The sequence below is a fragment of the Triturus cristatus genome, chromosome 3_1 (genome assembly GCF_964204655.1).
Source record: "Triturus cristatus chromosome 3_1, aTriCri1.1, whole genome shotgun sequence".
NCBI classification, from domain to species: Eukaryota; Metazoa; Chordata; class Amphibia; order Caudata; family Salamandridae; genus Triturus; species Triturus cristatus.
The window spans coordinates 1,159,686,006-1,159,709,879 of record NC_140583.1 but is presented as its reverse complement, the minus strand read 5'-3'; the positions used below and the strand labels follow the sequence as shown (position 1 = coordinate 1,159,709,879).

The 23,874-nt window shown below is 42.9% G+C and overlaps 1 protein-coding gene across 4 annotated transcripts in view; it reads left to right on the top strand.

Moving 5' to 3' along the window:
• Positions 1-21,765, top strand: part of LOC146861683 (uncharacterized) — a 311,367-nt gene extending 289,602 nt beyond the window's left edge. For all 4 annotated transcript variants that reach the window (XM_085646054.1, XM_085646052.1, XM_085646053.1 and 1 more), the window contains one exon: positions 19,731-21,765. In XM_085646054.1, coding sequence (XP_085502180.1) covers positions 19,731-20,440 — 710 coding nt within the window. In that variant the 3' untranslated portion in view covers positions 20,441-21,765. The remainder of the gene's footprint in view (positions 1-19,730) is intronic.
• Positions 21,766-23,874: the final 2,109 nt, after the last annotated feature.

The window sequence follows — 23,874 nt, the reverse complement described above, 5'->3', positions numbered from 1 at the left end:
ACACAAGTTCCCAAGAAGAAGGGACCTGTTAACAATGCAGAACGGAAGGGTGCTTCACCCAGAACCAGAGGGTCTCAGCCTAGCAGCATGGCTCCTGAAGACCTAGAAAGGGAGGCAAGGAGGCCCTACCACAAGATAGTGCTACATAGCAAAATGGAAGAGGTACTCCCAATGGTGCATCAAGGAGACACTACAATGGAAGGTCACAAGGGAATCAACAGTACTAAAGTACTTAACGTACCTGTTATAAAGCGGATTAAGCTACACATCCCTGAGGGTGCACTTGGCTGCGGTGGTGGCCTACACAAGAGGAGAAACGGGGAAAAGTTTCTTGACCTCTCAAGTGGCGAAGAGATTCTTGCAAGGGGCCAAGAGAATGGCCCTCCCCAAAGAGCATGCCAGCACCAACATGGAACCTCAACGTAGTCCTAACTAAATTGATGAAGGCACCTTTTGAACCTATTCACAAGGCTACACTGCACATGCTCACGCTAAAGACAGCCTTCCTAGTGGCGATCACATCACTACGAAGAGTGAGTTGCAAGCGCTCACACTCCATGAGCCCTATTTACAAATACACAAGGACAGGATTGTAATGAGGACGCACCCACATTTCATGCCAAAGGTGGTGTCTCGGTTCCATATTAACCAAACAATCCAAATACCACGTTTTTTCCAAAAACCGACCACAAAAACAGAAAGGGCTCTACACACACTAGACGCCAGAAGGTCTGTAAATGCACTATATAGAGAGAACAAAGGAATGCAGGAAAACACAACAGTTCTTTGTCTCCTTCGTAAGCAGTTTTCTGGGACGGCCAATCACCAAGAATACCATTGCACGATGGATTGCGCAGACAATTCGACTCTGCCACAAGCAGGCAGGACAACAGTTACAAGGAACAGCTCAGGCTCACTCAACAAGGAAGAAAGGAGCAACAATTGCCTTTCTAGCGAACACACCTATCCAAGACATTTGCCAAGCGGCAACATGGTCTTCAGTGCATACGTTCACTAAGCACTACTGTGTGGATATTCAAAAGAACAAAGAAGCACAAGTGGGACAGAAGGTCTTACAACACATTTTCAGTAACCAGTGCTCATCTTCCACCCAGCCACCACAATAAGGACAAACCGCTACAAAGTCTATGCGCAGCATAGTGAATCCAGAAAGATTCACGCTGCAAAACGTATAGTTTCTTACCTGTTGGTGTAGTTTTGCAGCTTGAAGACTTTCTGGATTCACTAGCGAACCCACGCTCCTCCACCAGAAAGATGAGACGGGAGGTAAAGGGTTAATGATAAACAAGACTTTACAAAAGAACAGCAAAAACAGGATTAACACAAGAAGAGAAAAAAGAATCCGAAGATGGCGACCAAAGGTGGGAGCTTTTGCAGGAAGCGCACTGACGTCATGAAGGACACCAAATTGTGGGACGTCGCCGCCCACCTGGGCAACAAAAAAAAAAAAAGAGAAAATACTACGATTCTGGGCCCAACCACAAGATGGCGGAATAATGCACAGCATAGGGAATCCAGAAAGTCTTCAAGTTGCAAGACTACACTGACAGGTAAGAAACTATACAATACTAATCATCAATGCGTTTACATGCATAGAAACTACAAACCACAGTATATTTCCAGTTCCCCTACAAATACTTAATAGAATATACACTACGTATGAGACTGTTGTAAACAGGGAAAGATAAGGGAAAGGAGAAACCCTGGCCACGCTCAGTCCTCAGGACTGCGACTCTCATTCTGTAGTTGTACACCGCCTAAGGTGAGGCACAATATAATATTATTATAATTATTATTAGCGGACTTTGATAGTGAGCATAGAATAGGTATTATGCCAAGTAGCTGACAATATCACACAGAGTATGAGTAAACATTCCTGTAGCACATGGGAGCAGATGATGGGAGTGCTGTTCCAGGAACAGGTCCGTAGTGGTTTTAAACTGAAGCAAAAAAGGTGCAGACATTAAACAGGATAGCAATGAAAGGAGGGTGAACAACAACAAAGGCAAAGGGAAGGCCCAGTGCAAACTGGTAAAAATATGAAGTAAACCCAATAAAACGCACAATTACCAGGCAACATGTTCACAGTTGCGCTAGGTTAAATACTGTCTCTTCCCAGTTGACATGGAAAGACTCCTCAGCCATCTGGAATTGGGAAGTCATCATACTTTCCAAAGTAACAGGTTCCGCTGTGCAAAGGGAAGGATGCTAACATTTCTAGCATCTCTTAGGTTGCGTTATGGTTTTCCACGCTCTGCATGTCCTTTTCTCATGTCTGATATGTCCAAAAAATGGTGGGAGCCCTTACACACTGCTCTCAGAGAGTTGCTTTCAGTGCAATACCTGCCTTTTAGTGCGATTTGGAGTGGGGTGGGCAGGGTTAGTCACAGAGGATGGTAGGGAAGCATGGGAGGACAAACTGATTATATTTGAGCCAAAACATAGCAAGCAGACTCTTACACAGTTTACAGCTAAAGGTACAGGGTTTAGCGTAAAGGATTCAAGGTACTATATGTATTTAGCATAAATGATGGAAAACTGTGTGATATGATCCAACTTTGCCATTGAGGGCTTCTAGTGGCATCACAAACCACGAGGCCAGGTGACACCATTACTAGTACACTTCAGATTCTGATCTGAGCAGGGAAATAGGATTTGAGGGGCACAAATAACGTACAATTCTAGATCTGTAATTTTGAATAAAGGAGATGCTTTTCAACTGGGGGCTCTGAGAGACATCCAATACAACCGAGGCTCCATTTGTGTTGTTTTTGCATCACATCACTCACAGCCCGATGGTGAAATACCTACCTCCCCATTAATGATGGCTATCCATTTACAATATTAAATGTTTGATATGCTTGAAAATAGAGTTGGTTATAAAATACTTTTTTTTTTTTTTTTACCCCAAATCTACTCTTATTTATAGCATAGAATGACATGTTGAAAGTTTCTTGCCTTCGGATCTTCCCCTTTCCTATATTTTTTTATTTAGATTTCCATTTTCATCTGTGTAGTTACTTTATTTTCAAATTTTAATTGATATTATTGTAGTTTCCATGGAGGGGCAAATGTACGTATTTAGAAAGAAGTCAAGCAAGAGTACTTCATTTTCCTCCATCCATTAGCACAAGAAGTGACATCACTGGATCTCCCATCATCCACCTGCACAGGAATTGACCACTGAATTTCCCATTATCCTTCTGGACAGGAAGGGCCATTACTGGTTTTCCTGCCAAAACCGTCTTTTAAAGAAGAAACCAAGCAAGAGGACTTCATTTCCCGTCACCCACCAGCACAGGAAATTACATCATAGCACCCTGGACTCCCCCCCCACCCTGGATCTACTTAATGACAGCTGCAACATGGTCACACAGAACCCTCGCCTACTTACCACCTCGTCCACGAGCCACCTTTACCATCTTCATCACTGACTTTGTGGTTCTGCTCACCATCGACTCCAGATCTTACATTCTCCTCAATGATCTCAATTTTCACCTGGAAGGCCAAAATGACCACTGCACCACAGTGCTCCTTGAAAGCCTGAGCAACATCTGACTCACCCAGCTCGTCACAGAACCAACATACACCGTAGGACACACTGGACACCATCTTCACCACAAGCGACAGCATCATATACAGCTCACATGGATCGACCACTCAATCATCCACTTTGAAATCAACATACCTCAAATCAACACCCCTACCGGATTCAGAACTCAAGGCTGCAGCTGGGGCAAAATCATAGAAGCAGAGTGGTTCAGCGCCCTCAACACTGATCAGCCTAGCCCCACAGACAATCTCATCAAGGACAGCAACAACTTCAACAATTAGATCAAGAAGTGCGCGGACTCCCTCACACCCATCAAACCCAACAAGCATAGTAGATCAAACTGAGGAAATATGAATTTTATGATCAGTTATGTCCCCTATCTTAGACCCCAACGGCTCCATGTGCATACTATAAGTACATGTATGTTCCCTCCAGTTCCAGTTATGAAGACGCAAATACATGTGCGTCCACCGTCAACATGTCCTCTTTCAGATCCGCCATGAATGAGTCGGATATTCCGTTCCTAAGTATGAAAGGCCACCGACTTTATGTGGTTCACTTTCCACGTTTTACAGTTCAGGCAAGTAGGCCCTGAATTCTGCCATCAAGCCTTTTCCTGCCTTCTGCCTCTGAAAGCTCCAGTCCGAGCCCGCATCTGTATCCATGAACTTTGTCCTACTCCCTGCGCGGCTAACGGTGCCTGATCCGGCCTGTTGCCTGCCAAAAACTGTATTTCACCTTCAAGATTATCTGCTCCGCTCCTCATCCGATGCATTCCTGTCTAGTAGTTTAGGTAAACATTCTTCCAGCTACCGAGCAAAGGGCCAGGCCTCACTGTCCTCATGCAAGTAATTCATAGCCCCTGTTACTATGGAGGATTCCTGCCCCCTCGCATCTCATGTAGACACTTAGACGCTTGTACACGCACTAACAGTCAGTATAGAAATAGATTCCGTCCGAGAGACCTTTCCTTTTGGATAATACAGTTCTTTAAACATAAGATATTAGATATGATTTGGGATTAGGTTGACATGACCCCTCAGACTTCTGTCTCCACATGTAGAGCTAAATGTCAAGTCCCCTTCACCCTCTAGTTGCACGTCAATCACACGTCATGCGGCTGCGCACGCATCTCTGCCAAGTATTTCTGCTGACATTGCAGGATTCTCTTATGGATCCACCCACTTGTGACATCATGTTTAATGACGTTTTTAGTTTACGCCTATGTTTACGCCTTTTTTCATTACGTATGTGTATTATTATCTGTATTATCAGCTGTTACGCCTCCTGCATCTGTCTTAATGTAATGCTTTTCATATAAATATCTTTACTTGTCAATAATGTATTGCCTTCCCTTCCTGAACCCTCGTGGTGATGGAATTTGATGCCTATGGTTCGAACCATAATTCCTTTGTAGAGGAATAAAGCCTTTCAGAACCTCTAATACCACGGATTCTGCCTCTTATTTTTACTGAGTTATTCTTACTAGACTTTACCGCATAAAAATAGTACAGGTAATTAAATATTTACCACATAAATTGGCGCCCGAACAGGGACACTTTCTCATCTCACGCGCCGGAGGTGCGTTGCAGGCCCGGTCTCCTGCCACAGCTGGACGGACAACAACGCGTACCCGCAGGATTTCCTGTATCTCCCTCCGGCCAAGCGGGGGTGACTGAGGCTGCGATCAACACCCAGACGAGGCGGTGAGAAGTGCGAAGTATCCCGACCAGAGCCTAGCTGAGAGAGCAAGATCCGAGGTATACAGAGGCCCACCAGGTTCCGAAGTTCCGAGTCGAGTCGAGTCCAGTCCGGTCCAGTTCAGTTCAGTTCCGAGGCCTTCCGTTCCGTGCTACCCGGTGAGTACCGTTGCCGGGGAGGCATTTAGGCGTGCACATAGTTTGTGCCGGTCAAGACGGGTTTGGGTACACAAATCCGGTCTGCACTGTTTCAGCAGTGTATCTGTACTGTTTAGCAGTATATCTAGTATGTTTTGCATATAATTCAGTATTATCTAGTGTTAGTATTATGTCAGTAACTAGTTTTCTATTAGTTATCATCGTTCGTTAACTGTTAAATGTTAAATGTTTTAATTACTTTGATAGCTTTATTTCGGTCAGATGACCATAAAAGCACAGGTAAAATATGTACAAGCATAAAATACATAAATAGTTCAGAATAAAAAAATTATTAAACAGCAGTTATCAAAGTGAAAACAATCAAGAATACAATATACATATTCAATCTCTAATATAAAAGTAAGAACATTTATGAGGGTCCCAACGCCTTTAAAATCCGGTTACGCGTGTGCCAAACATTGGTCAGAAATTTCGCTAATGCAAAAACAATTGGGCCAGAGAGATCAGTTTTTAAGATTCTATACATTGGTGCGTATTCCCTACAACCCATATTCCTTATCAACGGGAGAAGCCAATATTTTCGTGCTATTTTATAGGCTGGGCAGAAGAAAACCACGTGCAAATCAGTTTCCTCCATGGCGTCACAGGCTGGACACTGCTTTAGGGTGGGACCCGATGACCAGGTGCTTGTGAAAGACCGGAACGGCAATGTGCCGTATCTCCATTGGAGGAACAGCTTCCTGGTCAGTGCGGGGGAGATAGGATCCAACACCCTCTCCAGTCTATAGAAATCCTTGCTCTGCATAAACACAGAAGCTAGAGACCCTTCTGCCTGGGTAGCTTGAGCCCTGTCTAGTTTATATTCGTGGTAAACCTTGGCCAGGAACCTTTTGGATATATTCGGTGCGGCTTTCGCTGGGTCATTCCATAAGTCGGGGAGCCCTATTCCCACGCAAATGGCTTGGATATTTTTAACCCAGGGAATACTGAGCGCCATTGGGTCTTTCAAAAGTTCAACCAATTCCGCCCTATATTCTACGAGATCGATGCTGCGCCACAGCCTACGCCAGAGTGCTAGAGGTCTCAGGCTTATTTCGTCAGCTAATGGTCGAAGGCCCAGATCTAGCCTCAGGGGGAGGAGCGGAGTACTGGGCGGGAGAGCGGCTATCTGTCTAATAAACTTGTTTTCCACTAATGACAGACTCTTGCAAGACGTGTGGCCCCATATTTCCGCCCCATACATTATCGCTCCCCTAGCCTGGGCCTTACATATCTGGATCAATGCCCCCAATGGACGATATGATGAACCATTCATCATACGGGCAATACCCCCGGTGATCTGCGTGAGTTTAAGGCTTGCCCTGCTCTGATGGGATCCCCAAGTCATGGTTTCGTTGATAGTCACACCAAGATATTCAAAGGTAGTCACTCTCTCCAGCCGTCCAGCTCCCAATTGCGGATTTGGGCGAAGTTTTTGCCTCGGGTTCAGAACCATATATTTGGTTTTTGCCGCATTAATTTCCAGCCCCCTGTCATTACAGAAGGCCACAAAGGAGTCAAGAATCCTCTGAATACCCATGGGGGTTTTGGATAGCAGCAGGGTGTCGTCCGCAAACATAATTGCGGGCACCCTGCTGCCATTCAATTTCGGGGCGTCAGTGTATTCAGTGGCATTCAAATGGGCGATTACCCCGTTGACATAGAGGCAAAACAGGGTCGGTGCCAATACACAGCCCTGCCTTACCCCCCGGTCAACGGGGAATCTATCGGTCAGTTCCCCCGCCCTCCCACACCTCACTCGGGCATAGTTATTGTGATGCAATCTCTGTAAGATCAAGAGGATGTCCGGGGGGACGCCCATCTCTGCCAAGATGCTCCAAAGTTTCCCCCTGGGCACCAAATCAAAAGCGGCCCGTAAGTCCTCAAAAATTGTGTACAAACTACCGCCCTCGATTTGCGCTACCCGCCAGTAGACCAGATTCAATCTAAAAACCTGGTCCACTGTGGATACCCCCTTCCTGAATCCCGCCTGGTAAGGGCTAAGGGCTCCCACCTCCTCCATCCAGTCCTGTAGCCTATTCAACATCACCCTACCAAACAGCTTCTGTGTCACGTCTATCAAACTGATTGGTCTGTAGTTGGCTGGGAGGAACGTATTAAATGTTTTAATACGTTCTACATATTGTGGTGTGAATGATTGTTCATTATTGTGTTTATTGTATTAAGTGTGTTCAAAATTAAGTAACAAGGTCTAAAAATGCCGCTCTTTTCAAAATTAAGACAGATCAAAACCAGAAAAGGGGTACTCGAAGAAGCTGTTCCCATTCCACCTAGGGACACTCCAGGGTACTTTATGTATCATAAGCATGGCCTAGATGCCGTATTATTTCTTGATTTATGGGTGGAATACACCAAAGATTTACCAGAAAGTCAGAGATGGCCCACAGCTGGGACCTGGGATGCAGATTGCATCATGAGAGTAGAAGAAGAATTATGGAAAAATAAAGCCAGACAGTCACAGAAAGATGCCATTGAATTATGGCGTAAAGAATCATATAGACGTACAGAAAAAGCGCTCAGACAGGAAGAGAAAAGTAGGGAGAATTCGAATAAAGCCCGAGAAAATATATTAATTGAGGAAGGTACCCGAGTAAAAGCAGAACAAGTAGACAGACAACGAAACACTCTTATGAATGGTATGTATCCTCTTCTGGCCGAAGGGTTACCTCAGGCCACCCCGGAAATACCGAAGGACTTGACACCTCCATTACTCCCGATAAAAGCACATCCCAAAACAGCAAAAGATGTTTTCCTTTCTTCCTATTTAGATGGTGTAGCTCCTGAATATGCTAATGCTCCGCCACACACACCGCCCACCGATGGTGCTCAACGCCAAGATCATCCGTCTGTATCCCCGCAACAACAAACTCCTACGCACATTCCCACAGGTCCATCTGTTTCTACCGCTTTTCCTACATCTACAGTTTCTATCTTACATCCAACAAATCCTTTTGTGCCTAGCACCTCAGACGGTGCGACAGGAGGTACGACAGAAATCTTTGCCACGCCACCCCGAGGAAATAAATTATCCCTTAGAGATTTAGCATACGAACGTACACCCCAACTAGCAACTTCCGACATGTTTAAGGAGCATCTAGTGGATTGTAGATATGATCCTGTGCCCGGTAGACGGGACGGTATGCTGCTGTCATCACTACGTATACGACGAGCCTCAAGGTATTTAGCGACGCTACCAGGAATGGGGGCACATTTAGACAATATATATCACTTTGTCCAATCAGGGCGAGGCCCTGAAAGTATTGACGAAGCCATGGAATACCAGAAAGTGGATGTACAGAGACAACTGTTACGCTTCTTCATAAACTGTGTGATCAGAAACCAAGACAGGCCTGAGGTAGAGCAGAAGGAAATACAAGTACTTACCAGATGGGGTCAGAATATATCAGAAGGGAAACACGATAAACAGACATGTATAGTAGTTATGTGCCGAAAGATCCGCAAAGAAGTAGAACGAATACATAAAGAAAGATTAGAGACAGACCAACATGAATCAGAGGGAGAGGAGGACGAAGAATCAGAAATGCACACAGGACACTTAGAGACAATGGCTTATGTAGGTAAAGGAAGATCTTTTAATAATACCAGATGTTTTAATGATCCGATACGTCCGATACGTCCAGAATGTAACAGAAATTTTCAAGTCCCTATGTTAAATACAAGGTCTCCTGAACACCTATTCCAAGCTGCTGATAAATTACTCCGAGACCGAAGGGGGTACCATATGCTCGATTCCATGGATGAACAAGAATTAGCCAGGTCCGCAGTACAATGGGCTGATAGTCCCGGCAAATACAGTGAAGATGCACTAGCACACACGTTTCTGAACCTTACCCCATACGAACAGCGTTTAGCTGGTATATACATGATTCAACACCTCCTTATATTATATAAAAGCCAACACTCCGATCCTGGACCCCTACCTGACATATTGACAGAATTACTCACGAATAAATGGAGAGGTTCAGGTACTGATCTAATTAAAGAAATTCTAGAATTTCGAAACCAGTATATAGTTTTCGTATGCCCAGAACATGTTCCAGTTCCCACTATGGGAAGAAAAATGTATCACATAGATAGACAGAATCCCTTACGCGAAGTACACCCAATCAGAAGTGAAGATAATACCTTTAAACGCGTGTTTGTGTACACGCCTATAACTAAAATTGAATTATTAGAAATGAAAAAAGTAGTACCCAGCCATGACAAGGATCCAGCAGGTTTCCACCGTGAGATAAAAGACATGTTACTCATGGGAGAGTATACCTACCCCGACATTATGAAAATATTAAAAGTATTAATGCCTGCCGGTATTTACGAGAAACTCAAAGAAAAGGAATGGGAGGTGGGAGACCAAAAGATAGATTGGACAGCATTAGAAAACGAAGAAAAGGCTTGAGCTGCAGGATCAGGGCTTGGGGAAAAGACTACAGCCCTACCAGGATTACTAGTGCAGGTACTGCCACGTTTATTAACTACGAAAAAGGAGGACTGGGGTGCAATCTCAGCCTGTAAACAAAAGCAAGATGAAGACACTAGTGATTTCTATTCCCGATTTGAAAAATGTTTTGGTATTAATAGTGGCATAAAGGCAAGTAGCGAGTCATATCCACATCTGTTTGTGACAAAATTAGTTGAAAATTCCCTACCGCAAGTTAAGAATAGAGTATTGAAATTCGAGAGTACCTGGCAAGGTAACACCCCGTCACAGATGTTACAGATGTTACAATATCACCACAATAGAATTAGAGAAGAACAAGAACATGAACAAAGACGTATGAAAGATACGAAAATGAAAATGCTTGTTGCTCAGTCAGTTCCAGCTGATGGTCATAAAAAGGGTGATTCCGCAGGTCCGGCGAAAGGGACATGCAACTATTGTAAACAACAAGGTCATTATATACACGATTGTGCAGTTCTGAAACATAATATCGCAACGGGTAAAACTCAGGAAAGACCACGACCACCTAGACAGGATCAGAACCAACAACAAATCCCTCAGCATGCACAATCTAGGCCAGCTCCGCAACAGGCAGCTCCACAACAGATCGTAGCCACATCACAAGCGCAGCCTATTGCTGCCACACAAGCAACAACGCAACAAATGTACCAGTATGCACAAACTGATTATCCCGATTATCAGCGATACACATGAAATAGCCTAGAGAGGGAAGTTGGCTTACCCCTTATAGAGGTTCCTGTAGATCAAGAGGGACCTTATGTACATAGTGAACTATTAGGGGAAGACAGAAAGTTTTTACTTGATACAGGGGCAAGCAGAACAACTATACGACGCAGTGAAGTTCCAGGGGCACCCCTCTCAGGCTCACAGAATATTTCCCTTGGATTCTCAGGAAAGCCTATCATTAATGAAGTATCGCAACCCCTTCCACTTACGGTTGGTCCATTGACACGAACTACAGATTTATTGCTTACTAAATCATGTCCAGAAAACTTGTTAGGTATAAAAACATTGAAAGCTCTAGGAGCTATAATATGTTGTTCTCCGGAAGGAGTACGATTATTTTTACGTGACTTCAAAGGTCACTACGTGTCCAGAGACATGGATCACCGGCTGCAGAATTTACCTACACATTTATGGGCACAAGGCCCCACTGATGTTGGTTGCATGAACATTACACCATATCGAGTCACACTAAAAACAGGAGTGGTACTACCACGAATGCGACAATACAAGTTACCACCAGATGCTGTTGTGGCTTTACTGCAAATCATTGACGAGCTCATTGCACAAGGAGTGGTTGTAGAAACCGACTCCAATGTATGTAATTCCCCGATAATTCCGATTCTTAAAAGAACGGATCCAAAGGCACCACCAGTATATCGATTAGTTATTGATCTGCGCGAATTAAATAAATGTATTGTACCACAATACCCTGTGGTCCCAGATATCTCTTCATTATTAACAGCTATTGATTCAGAAGCAACGTTCTTTACTGTAATTGATCTCAAGAATGCTTTCTTTAGCGTCCCAATAGATCCGGAAAGTCAATATTTGTTCGGATTCAGTTTAAATGGACGAAGTTTTAAATTCACACGCGCACCTCAAGGATTCACAGAAAGCCCCAGCATCTATAGCCAAGCACTGAAACGAGAACTTGACAGTATCCACATGCCAGTTAACACTGCCTTGCTCCAATATGTCGATGATCTGCTGATCACCGCCCGAAGCGAACGTGAATGTGAAAAAGCGTCACTGACGGTTTTAAAATTTCTGGCCGACAAGGGGCACAAGGTGTCCCCTTCTAAGCTGCAATTCTGTGTCCAGCAAGTTGTTTACCTTGGGCACTTGCTGTCCAAGGAGGGAAGACAGCTTACACCCGACCGCATCCAGTTAATTGCTAACATGCCACCACCCAAGACACAAAAGGAGGTGCGGGCTTTTATAGGCCTCACTTCATACTGTAGGCAGTGGATCCCTCAATATGCATTTCTAGCAAAACCACTCATTCAGTTGACAACACAGGAGGCAGCCACATCGACTGTCCTCCCTTGGACTCAAGAACATACGCAAACTTTTGAAAGCTTAAAGAAAGCTTTATGCCAAGCACCTGTTTTAGCAACACCATGTTACAATAAACAGTTTACACTCTTTGTTACAGAACGCGAAGGTACTGCCTTGTCAGTACTCACTCAGGAACATGCAGGATCACACAAACCATGTGCTTATTTTTCTAGTACATTAGATCCAGTAGCTCAGGCTCTTCCTGCGTGCCTGAAATCAGTGGCAGCAACAGCTTTAGCAATCAGACAAAGCGATGCCATAGTATTAGGACATCAATTGACAGTACAAGTACCACACGCAGTAGAGGTTCTCTTGAACCGCACACAAACACAACACTTGACTATAGCAAGACTCACCGGTTATGAATTAACATTGTTTCAGCCACACATAGAAATCAGACGTTGTAATACATTAAATCCTGCCACACTTTTGCCAGTAAACGGAACAGATCCATTAGCACATGATTGTATTGAAGTCATTACTATCACGACGAAACCCAGACAAGACTTGACAGATATCCCTTTATCAGATCCGGACCTAACATTATATGTAGATGGTTCATGTATGAGAACAAGTACAGGAGAGTTAGTGGCCGCTTACGCAGTCACAACAGACACTGAAGTGATCGAAACAAATTGTATTAACACTTTGTCAGCTCAAGCAGCAGAGCTCATCGCTCTGACACAAGCCTGTATTCAAGCTACAAATAAGAAAGTCAACATATACACAGATTCACGTTATGCATTCGGAGTCGTCCATGACTTCGGCGTACTGTGGCGAGAGAGAGGTTATTTAACTTCTCACGGTGCCCACATCCAACACGGACCCCTCATTCAAGCTTTATTAGACGCAATTCATCTACCTACTGCAATATCGATTATGAAATGCAAAGCCCATACAAAAGTTACCGATATCATTTCTCAGGGTAACGACCTAGCTGACAGAACAGCTAAACAGACTGCTCAGAATCAGACTCATACAACTGACACGACAAAGACAATAGTCCCGACACCAACACATTGCATGACAGTTAAGGATCCCGCCCTTGATGTAATTGACATACAGACACATGCTACACCAGAAGAAATAAAGAAATGGACTGAATTAGGAGGGATCCAAACGGATCAAGGATGGATGACGAAGGGAAAATCTATATGGTTTCTTCCCGACTCCATGGTTCAAGTCATCATTAACACAATACATAGTCCAGCGCACCTAGGAGAAAAAGCTATGCTAGACAGCATTCAACACATTTGGTTCAACAAGCACTTGCGAGCAGCAGCCAAACAGAAAGTACGTACCTGTATGATATGTTGTCAGTTTAATCCAGGTAAAAGCATTCCCGTAGAGCAGGGTGGATTTCAACCTCCCGATCACGCTTTTGAAGTCCTCCAGATGGATTATATCCAGATGGAACGATGTCGAGGATTCAAATATGTTCTCGTAGTTGTCTGTGCTCTTTCCCGTTGGACAGAAGCCTACCCGGTTTCAGATTACACTGCCCCGACTACTGCCAAACAGTTAGTTCGAGAATTCTTCCCACGATACGGTTTACCACGTGTTGTATACTCAGATAACGGCCAGCCATTCTCATCCAAACTAATGAAACACGTTTCACTTCTGTTAGGTTACCAATGGAAATTCCACTGTGTCCGACATCCCGAGGCAGCAGGTCTCGTGGAACGTCATAATCAAACTCTGAAAATTAGATTGTCCAAAATATGTAGAGAAAAAGGTGTCGATTGGATAGTAGCCTTACCAGTTGCGCTCTTTTACATGAGAATGGTAGCACATTCTCGAACAGGGCTATCCCCGTATGAGGTGATCTTCGGTAGACCACCAAATATGTGGGAGACGCCTATACCTCGTAAAATAACTGATGTTGACTGTAATATGCTGACAGATTACCTGGCTTCCTTGATGTCTGCACTACAATCTTGTCGTTCACAGGTAGCTGCAGCTTTTCCCGATAACACTGAGGTGAAGCCCCATGACGTGGTTCCAGGTGACCTGGTTCTTGTGAGGAATTTCGACCGGAAGACCCAGCTGGAGCCTAGGTGGCAGTCGCCCAAGCTCGTCCTGCTGACTACAAGGACAGCCGTGAAGATTGAGGGACGTAAAGGGTGGTTGCACTCGAGCCATATCAAGAAATTTTATGGACTACCGTCCGATGTGAACACTCAGCCCTGCATTTCCTCACAGACAGACTCAAAACTCCCCTTGGTTGAAAGGTCGGAGAACGAACTCTATAAACTGAAACTAAGGTCTAGCAAGTCAGACAATTTGATTGTTTAAGTCCTCTCCAAGGTGAATCGGTTGAATTTGTCTCTGACATGTATCCTCTAGACCGAAATAGAGAGAGAAATAGACAGATACAGCTTAAAAAACATGCGTACTGTAAATCGCTTCGTAGTCACTGCATAGTGACATTATTAATTTTGTTTTTTCTAAGTCTTTTGATCATCATTTCTAGTGTATTGCTACATATGTATTACCCTATTTCTAAGCGTGCTTACAATGCTACTGCTGAACATTCTTTTAGCGAACTACCTCCGCATGAGTTGTCTTATAGATTTGCGCTGCGCAACAACACATTCATTAGTATGTTACATCATTCCCATCAGACCAACAATGCTACCAATTGTTGGATATGTGGCCGACTCCCTCCCTATCAGAACTATAAGGGAGTTTTGCCTCTCTTTCCGTATCCATTCACACACAATGGCTCCTGTGGAGCATGGTTTAGTTTGATTAATTCCCTAGATTCAAATTCAGTAGTTTATCAAGACAACTGGGTATGGGGAAACCTGAACCTAGTTTTGCTTAAAGTCTGCTACCCTAACAAGGAGGGACTTCCCAAAAGAACAGGAACTGATCTAGAAAATGAAGTATATGGATTAGGTAACTTTACACTTAACCTCATGATTCTGAATGTTGAATCCGAAGCTACACCAATCTTGCCCGCTATGTCAGTATTTCCAGTTAAAGGTGAATTATGTGTAAGAAAGAATGGTTCCATACACATGGGCCATAGTAAATGCACCACTGTAATAAAATTCAGTGATCAAGGCAAGTCTACATTTAGAGCTTCCCGTCATTCCTACTTCATATGTGGCCAGACTGCATATATACGTTTACCTCTAGATTGGGATGGTACCTGTTACATTGCATTCCTTCTGCCACCTGTTTTCCTAGCCCCTCCTGATTATCACAGAAATACCCATTTAGTACACAATAGACCGCAGAGAGATCTCCCGATTGTCGATTACACTGAAACGGCATGGGAGCAATACACAGATTTCAATAAAGGTTTCTTTCCCTATATAGGTACAGTCACTAATAGTAAACTGATACGTAGATTAACTAGAACCCTTGAAGCAGTAGTGAACGAGACTACTTCCGCCTTAGGCAATTTAACAGAAGAGCAGTCTGCGATGCGGATTGTTGTGCTTCAAAATCGTCTTGTCCTTGACGTCATCCTGGCCGATAGGGGCGGAGCTTGTAGGGTCATCGGATCAAGTTGCTGTGTTTTCATACCAGAAAACTCGCCGTCAGTATATAAAGCCATAACTCGCCTTCATAAGATTATAAGCCAGATACACCAAAGTCCAGGCACCTGGACTTGGTCCGGTTGGTTCTGGAGCGTGTTGTCAGCCTGGGGATGGAGGATTCTATCCTTCCTAGGTATTGGCTTTCTCATACTATTCAGTTGCTGCTTATGTCTACAATGTGGGCCAGCGATTTGTGGTCTGTGTGCCACATCATGTATCCCGCCTTCAAGTTTTCGTTCAAGATCCCGGAAGAAGAAAGAAGAACAAATGATGCTATATGAACAGATTGATGGATTGATGAAGATCGATATCTCCTGAGGGTCCGTAGGGGACAAGGAGGGAATGAGGAAATATGAATTTTATGATCAGTTATGTCCCCTATCTTAGACCCCAACGGCTCCATGTGCATACTATAAGTACATGTATGTTCCCTCCAGTTCCAGTTATGAAGACACAAATACATGTGCGTCCACCGTCAACATGTCCTCTTTCAGATCCGCCATGAATGAGTCGGATATTCCGCTCCTAAGTATGAAAGGCCACCGACTTTATGTGGTTCACTTTCCACGTTTTACAGTTCAGGCAAGTAGGCCCTGAATTCTGCCATCAAGCCTTTTCCTGCCTTCTGCCTCTGAAAGCTCCAGTCCGAGCCCGCATCTGTATCCATGAACTTTGTCCTACTCCCTGCGCGGCTAACGGTGCCTGATCCGGCCTGTTGCCTGCCAAAAACTGTATTTCACCTTCAAGATTATCTGCTCCGCTCCTCATCCGATGCATTCCTGTCTAGTAGTTTAGGTAAACATTCTTCCAGCTACCGAGCAAAGGGCCAGGCCTCACTGTCCTCATGCAAGTAATTCATAGCCCCTGTTACTATGGAGGATTCCTGCCCCCTCGCATCTCATGTAGACACTTAGACGCTTGTACACGCACTAACAGTCAGTATAGAATAGATTCCGTCCGAGAGACCTTTCCTTTTGGATAATACAGTTCTTTAAACATAAGATATTAGATATGATTTGGGATTAGGTTGACATGACCCCTCAGACTTCTGTCTCCACATGTAGAGCTAAATGTCAAGTCCCCTTCACCCTCTAGTTGCACGTCAATCACACGTCATGCGGCTGCGCACGCATCTCTGCCAAGTATTTCTGCTGACATTGCAGGATTCTCTTATGGATCCACCCACTTGTGACATCATGTTTAATGACGTTTTTAGTTTACGCCTATGTTTACGCCTTTTTTCATTACGTATGTGTATTATTATCTGTATTATCAGCTGTTACGCCTCCTGCATCTGTCTTAATGTAATGCTTTTCATATAAATATCTTTACTTGTCAATAATGTATTGCCTTCCCTTCCTGAACCCTCGTGGTGATGGAATTTGATGCCTATGGTTCGAACCATAATTCCTTTGTAGAGGAATAAAGCCTTTCAGAACCTCTAATACCACGGATTCTGCCTCTTATTTTTACTGAGTTATTCTTACTATACTTTACCGCATAAAAATAGTACAGGTAATTAAATATTTACCACAAGCAGGCCAATTGGTTAACAGAAGACCTCCAAAACACCAAACAACACTGTAGGCTGCTAGAAAGAAAATGGAGAGCTAGACAGCACCACAGAGAGAACTACCCACAAGGCTGCACTCCAACGCTATCACCAGCGAATTAGAGACACCAAGAAAAAAGCACTTGTGGCCCGTTGAAAGAGCTCCAACAGCTGCAAGAATGTCACCTTGCCCTCTGTCACTGTCAACAACATTGCTGCCTCCCAACAACTTTGCGACAATCTATCCAACTTTTTCCACAGTAAAATCAAAAAACTCTACAGCAACTTCGCACACTAATCCAACCCCATAGAAACCATCGCTAACCTACCAACCAAGACAGTTACCTGACCAAATGGACAACCCTCACCAGAAACTTCACCATCTTCTAGACAACACACAATCAGGATTCTGAAAGAACTACAACACTGAAACAGCACTCATCATGGCCACCAATTACATTGGAAACATCCTGGACAGAGGAGAAACTGCAGCCCTCATCCTCCTCAACCTCTCTGCGGCCTTCGACATTGTCTCCCACAACACCCTCATCAGAAGACTACTCGAGACTGGCATACAGGGATCCGCTCTCAAATGAATCTGTTCCTTTCTCATGGGAAGATCCCAAATGGTCGAGCTGCCTCCCTTCACATCAGCCACCAAGAAACTGATATGCGGTGTCCCACAGGGATCGTCTCTCAGCTCCACTCTTTTCAACATTTACATGACACCGCTTGCCAACATCATCCTTTCACAAGACATCACCGTTATCTCCTACGCCAATGACACCCAACTCATCCTCTCCCTGACGAACAAGACAAACCACAGCAGAATCAACTTCACCAACGTCATGACTATGGTACCAGACTGACCAACTCCAACAAGACTGAAGTACTGAACTTCGGCAACAAGACCTTCCCATGGGATTCCACCTTATGGCAGTCAAACCACACAAGAAATCTAAGGAACATCCTAGATGACAAGGTCAACATCGTGGCTCAAGTCAATTCAGCGTGCACCTTCTGCTTCCACATCATATGCATACTGCGAAAGATCTTCAAATGGTTGCCTCTGAACACCAGGTGGACAATCACACAAGCACTCATCACCAGCCGACTGTACTATGGCAACATTCTCTACGCTGGAATCTCCAAACAACTTCTACACAGAATCCAGACCAACCAGAACACAGCTGCAATACTGATACCCGACCTCCCTCGCGGCACCAACATCACACCACACCTCAGGAAGCTTCACTGGCTCCCCATTCATGAACGCAGCCAATTCAAACATTTCAAGCACACATTCAAAGCCCTACACAAAATAGGACCAGAATACACGAACAGCCGCATACACTTTCACCAACCCACCAGACACCTATGGGCTTCTTCACTCACTCACACACACTCCCCACATGTGCAAAAGCAAACCTGGAGGTCGCTCATTCTCCCACATTGCACCCAAGACATGGAATGACCTCCCTGAATACATCAGACCCTCCACCTCACTTCTTGAGTTCCGCAAGAAGCTGAAGACCCAGCTCTTCATATAAGCACATTTGGACCACACACCTACCCACATTGCCCAATCACCTTGATACCCTCTCGGGTGATTAGTGTGCTATACAAATCAACATAACATATCAGAGCTGCAATATGTAGGCCGAACCATGCAACCCTCAGGCAGTATTTCACATATTTAAAAAATGATGTGGTTGCTTATTGAAATTAATCAATTACATAAAGTCACAAAGAATAAATAAACGGAAGTCTTTGGAAAGTCATAATTTTTTTTGTTTTCCCAACGAAGGTAAAAAAACATGGAAATATAATTTTCCAAATGTTGGGATTGGTGGCTCTTAATTGATAATCATTAGTGAACATTTGCATCAGGTAGTGTCAAACATGCACTAAAGTGCCTACACCACAGCTGGTAAGTAGAGGTTTCAGATGCTTTGTTGTGGTAACTTCAGTTTTGGGCAGAAGAAGGCAGTATGAGGGTCGAACTCATAATAGTATAATATAAATGGTAGACCCATGTTTCCGATATATTTCCGGGATTGCACAAATGGAACTTGAAAAATAAAACCTAACCTTCAGAAATATAGTTTGATACAGATAGAGCTCAGTAGTAAAGCTCCCAAGACATTCCTTCTGTATATAATCGAGGAAATCTTCAATAGGTTTAATGTATTCTGAGTGTCCAAAGCCCTTAAATAAGTGAATGATTTCTTTTTTAATTATGGGATGTTGAGTGATGTATATGCTGTTCTCTAACCCATACAAGTGGAAGTTTAATATGTTTGAGCAGAAACTCCAATTGTGAAAAAACGACCCTTTTCCAATACCCTTGACTAATAGCCCTTGTCTAGTAGACTTACTTGATTATCTTAAACGGCACATTGGTATTTTACCTGCTAGTTCCTAGGCATGTAATCATTAATGTTGTATGATGATCTTCTGTGCTGGGGAATCAACATCTTCTCTTCTCCTTGTAACTGCACTATTCCACCATCTATCTTATTTGAATACGTCATGTGCAAATTCACCTTTAGAATGCTAATGATATTCATTTCATTTTTAATCCTAACAGGTAATGGAAGTTTGAACAGAAAGAGAATGGTCAGCAGATCTCAAAAATGTAATGATAAATTGAGACTACGTAAGTCTACGTTAAAAAGACAGAAAACAAACACGATGCAGAGTCTTTATGAGAGAAGCAATTCTAAAAGTCACATGTGGTCAGGAAGTGATCACGAATTGGGAGGAGAGAAAAATGAGCACTGGCAAAGTGAGTGCATTCAACTCACCGATGGCAATTTAAACCAGATAGTGACCGATTTACAGAAATTGGATACATACACTGCATGTGAGAGTGGGATGAGAAATGAAAACGTTGTTCCACTGATATCAGTGCCTCTTCAGAACTGCAGACCGTACCCAAGTGCAGAGCTTGAGCAAACCTGCCACAAGAAAAAACATGCTGGACGTCAGCGTGGGAACAAAGTAAAAGGACGATATACATGTACTGAGTGTGGAAAAGGCTTTTCTGCAATGTCAGCTCTTATTATACATGAACGAACACATACTGGGGAGAGACCTTATCACTGTACAATATGTGGGAAAAGTTTCAAACAAACAGGAGTTCTTCATAGACACCAAAAAATGCACACAGGGGAAAGACCTTATCAGTGCAGTGTATGCGCAAAAAGCTTCAATCTTAAGCACCATCTAGTTGGACATCAGAAAATACATACAAAAGTACGACAGCATTGTGAGGCTGATTTGTTGGAAGCTGTATAAGTGCTGGATGAATTATGAGACCACATGACAAATGAGATGGTTAACAGGTCCATAACATTAAATGGAAAAATAATATTAATTATCAGAGCCTTTCAAAATGTGAAATATGAGGTGCAGAGGACATATTTACAAGCATAAAACTACATGCTGCTTATGAAAAATAACATTGGGAAATCTGAAAGAATGTATTTTCAGCACAGTGCAGGGACTAAGGTAAATACATGGCCTGAAATAAAAAGATGAAAAGTAAATTCATATCTAACCTTAGCCTTGCATGTCATGGAGTTCATCCTAGAAACCCAGCCTTCAAATACTAACCCCAAAGAGGACACGTTGCATGTACTTTATATGAGAAGGCGTCACCTGAGAATACATTCAAGAGAAAAGACAATGTTGGAATTATAGACTGATCTTAAATAGATCATAAGCAATAAGATACAAAAGAGAATAAACAACTCATGCTCACCACGAAGCTACCAGGAATCCTGGGCTAAATAGGAGTGCACTTCATTTCTAGTCCTATGATCATGGGCTGCTAAAGAAAATTCCCCATATTGCAGTATTTTCGTTGCTTGAAAATTCTTTTACTTCAATTGAAAGTATGCCAGTGAAAGCTGTAGTTATTCATCGCATCATTGATCTGGAGTCAGGCATCTGTGCTGCTGCATCATGTTCCTCTCGGAGATCTTGATAATGTCTGCAACTTTTGCCCAGCACTATTTCTGTGGAATTCCTCTGCTGGTAGGCTTATTGGTGCTTTTCTGTGAACAAATGGGCATCGAGGCCCTTCTAAATTTTCCTGAGGCATTTTGGGGCTATTGTGGTGCTTTCCTGAAATCCGCCATCTGATGAACAAGGAGCTGAGAGTCAACTGAGCTTGTGAACTCAGGCCCGTTGACACCTAGTTTTACTGTAGAGGTTTAGTGGGGCTGTCTCCAGGGCTTAACTACATTGTACTACATCGTGCTCTTTCAGAAACTGGCATGGTTTTATGCTAGGTGACTACTCTCTTCAAGTAAAATAGAAATCCTTGTCACCATTTTTAAAATTACATTTGTTTACCATTTCATTGACCGGTATCTGCTTTAAAACGTCCTGTATTGAATAATTACAGTTACAAGGTTGGCTAAACATATAGCTGCCAACTTTGTCAGGCATTACATAATCTCTGCATAAGTATTGATATATTCCTGATAATATTTGTTTTTAAGCCTAGTTAAATTACCAGAGTAATGTATTGGACCACCGTTATAACTCTGTATGTGTTTTACATTATTGTAGATTTTTTCATTTAATTGACTTTATATTAAACGCATATCCCTCAATATATTGTAATATTAATAACTATTATTTCACAGGGATAGCCTTTGCGTGGTGAATGTGTTTTAATAGACCTACATGGCTTCATTGTTAAATCTTTTAAATTATGTATTTCAGCAAGATGGCACACTTGCCACACTGCCTGTGAAACTTTCAGCTGTTTGCAAATGCTCTACTTTTCTCATGAATGTATACGTTAATGAAATATGTTGATGTATAGTCTTGCTATGTTCAAAACATATGTAGCCCCATGCTGTCATGCACGGTGCACGGAAATCAACAGTAGTTGATGTAGCATCAATGAGTTCTGTTAAGATTATGGTAGCGTTCTAGTTCACGACGTTTCTTAGAATTTATACAGTATGCTCTGAATTCTTCTTCTAAACGTTGGAAACCTAACACTTCTGCAGTCAGTAGTCAGTATGGCTTGAAGCCATTCTGAACATCAATCACACCTTGCTAGTCACACTTTAAGATATTCACTGCTACTTACACTCATTCTCTGACATTTAGCATGTACAGCAATAACTCACACTACTGCTGTTACTCAGATCTCTACTTACTCACACCACCACTCACATACAGCTATTCACTGCTCTTCGGTGGCCAATTAAATATCTTCTCTAGCAAAACCGCAAGAATTTTGACCTAGACACATACACACATATGCACACACACACACGCTCACCAACAACACTCTCACAGCCACTCTGTAGTGAAGATGCTACACCACAGTAAGTGTAAACTCTTTTTTAGGCGACCAGGCACAAAATACGACCATCTGCTGCTCTCCTCAACCGCCAACTGATCTTTCTCAGAAGTGCGATACTGATCACCGAGGAGTCCAACATTGTGACCTAACGCATGCTGAACATACTACACAGCATCACATGACACTGAAAGCATTACATAAATGCCACACACTACACACCTTCCCCATATATACAAAATATTATTAATTTTTTTAAACAAAAACCAACAAACTACACATAATGAGCATATAAAATAACTACATATTTTGGCTAAATGGTAGAAAAAATACAAAGGGGAAAAAAATATATATGAACGCAACAAAAATCTAATCACAAATATAATCATCCAATGCAGTAGGTCGTTTGGTGACACTTCTCAATATGCCCTTAACCTTCACACTATCATCCCCAGTATCTTCCTTACTGCTTCCATTAGAACCTGCATCCCTCAATTTACAATTCTTCCTGGTGATCCCATAAGTATTTTCTCTTGATAATACATCACTAGCGCAATCATTATGACAATCCAAACTTTCTTGGTACCTAAATTGGTCTGCCTTGGGTTCTGTTTCTAACCCTAAGTTTTTTCCATTTCTTATATCACCTTGACCACATAGTGCTACTCTTTAGGGTCCAACGTTTTCTAATCTCACTGAGGTTTTCTCAACTCTAGAATGCATTGAGGCTCATAAAATTGACTTTCGTTGCCTTAAACAAATCCAGGTTTTTTAATCCTTACGCATGGTCCTACTCAGCTTGTTTAGTATTGTACTTAGCTTTATAATATTTGGATCTGGGCTTCCTTCCTCTCAAGAGTTCGGAAGGCGAAAATTTAGTGGCTTCAACTTCTGTTACCCTGTATGACCACGCAGTTTTAAAAACTTGAATTTTCCAGGGAATATTAATTCTGCTTGCCAATTGTATAGCTCCCTTCAACACTCTGTTGTAACGTTCCACAATACCATTGCCACTAAGATTGGAGGTTGTTCTGTGTTTAATTCCACATTTGTTCAAATACTGCACCATCACATCTGAAGTGAATTGCACCCCATTGTCACTATTAATAGTAACTTGCAATTGGCATATTCAACCCTAAACCCATATTTGTTTAATAATGACAGAACTGGCTTGAGTTTATCATTATGGTCATTGCTATCATTACCCATCACCAGGATATCATCCTGAAAAATCAATACTTGGTCTAGCTTCTCAAAAATAGTATACATTAAACGCTGAAAAACCGCTTCCGCAGAAGACAAGCCAAAAGGCATTCTTGTGAACTGGAAACATCGCACATGAGAAATTAAAGCAGTACATTTCTTGCTTTCCTCACACAAAGGAATTTGGTGGTTCGCTTGGGAT